The following is a 1,021-nucleotide window of genomic DNA, read 5'->3' as shown; positions in this document are numbered from 1 at the left end:
CACCCCCTACCCCAGCACTGACACCCCCTGCACCAACTTCCCTGGGACCCCCAAACCCCCTTCCCGGCTCTCCCAGCTCTCCCAGTTCCCCCTTTCGTTGACCCATGGACACCCCCAGACCCCCCAAATCTCCGTGTCCCCCCCAGTTCTCCACTCCCTGCGTTACCTGGACGTGGCGGTGACGGAGCCCAGCCCAGGGATCCCTCAATTCCTGTCCATGGGATACGTGGACGGGATCCCCTTTGTGCGCTACGACAGCGAGCGGGACCGGCTGGAGCCGCTGACGCCGTGGATGGCGGCCGGAGCCGAGCCGGGATATTGGGATAGACAGACCCAGATCTACGAGTGGAACCGATTCATTGATGCCGACAACCTGGAGATAGCACGGGGCTGGTACAACTGGAGTGGGGGTGAGTGGGGGGAGCCGGGGAATGGGGGATGTGTGGGACTGGGATGGGATGTGTGGGGCTGGGATGTGGATCCAAGGTGCTCCAAGGGGCTGGGATGAGGCTCTGTGAGTCTCCATCAGACTCTGGGGCTCCATAGGGCTGGAATGGGGCTCCTTGGGGCTGGGACACAATTCCAGGGTCTCCATGGATCCAATCCCACCCCCCAGGTCTCCACACGGTGCAGCAGCTTTCTGGCTGTGACCTCCTGTCCGACGGGAGCGTCCGCAGAACCCTTCGGTACGGCATCGACGGGCGGGATTTCATCTCCTTCTCCCCGGAGAACGGGACCTTCGTGGCGGCCGATGGAGCTGCCCGGATCACCCAGAGGAAATGGAGATCCGATGGGTACGAGGCTCTTCAGCATGAGCTGGGACAGAGCTGTGTGGAATGGCTCCAGAAATACATCGGATACGGGCGGGAGGCGCTGGAGCGCAAAGGTGAGGGAGACAGAATTCCCATGGGAATGAGGGATTTGGGAATGTGGGATTTGGGAGGGTGGAACTGAGGAACACGGGAATTCCCGTCAGAATTCCATGGATGAATCTGAGTCATCCAACTCCCATGGGAATTCC

General features: G+C 61.3%; 1 protein-coding gene across 1 annotated transcript; it reads left to right on the top strand.

Moving 5' to 3' along the window:
• Positions 1 to 28: 28 nt before the first annotated feature.
• Positions 29 to 954, top strand: LOC113980064 (class I histocompatibility antigen, F10 alpha chain-like; the record flags this gene model as incomplete). The annotated part of the gene is made up of 2 exons (XM_027707322.1): positions 29 to 410; positions 617 to 954. Coding segments are annotated over 2 exons (720 nt in total), but the record flags the coding sequence as incomplete, so codon positions are not given.
• Positions 955 to 1,021: the final 67 nt, after the last annotated feature.

Source organism: Neopelma chrysocephalum, unplaced genomic scaffold (genome assembly GCF_003984885.1).
Source record: "Neopelma chrysocephalum unplaced genomic scaffold, ASM398488v2 Primary Assembly neopelma1_92053, whole genome shotgun sequence".
NCBI lineage: Eukaryota > Metazoa > Chordata > Aves > Passeriformes > Pipridae > Neopelma > Neopelma chrysocephalum.
This window is presented reverse-complemented; position numbering and strand designations above follow the sequence as displayed.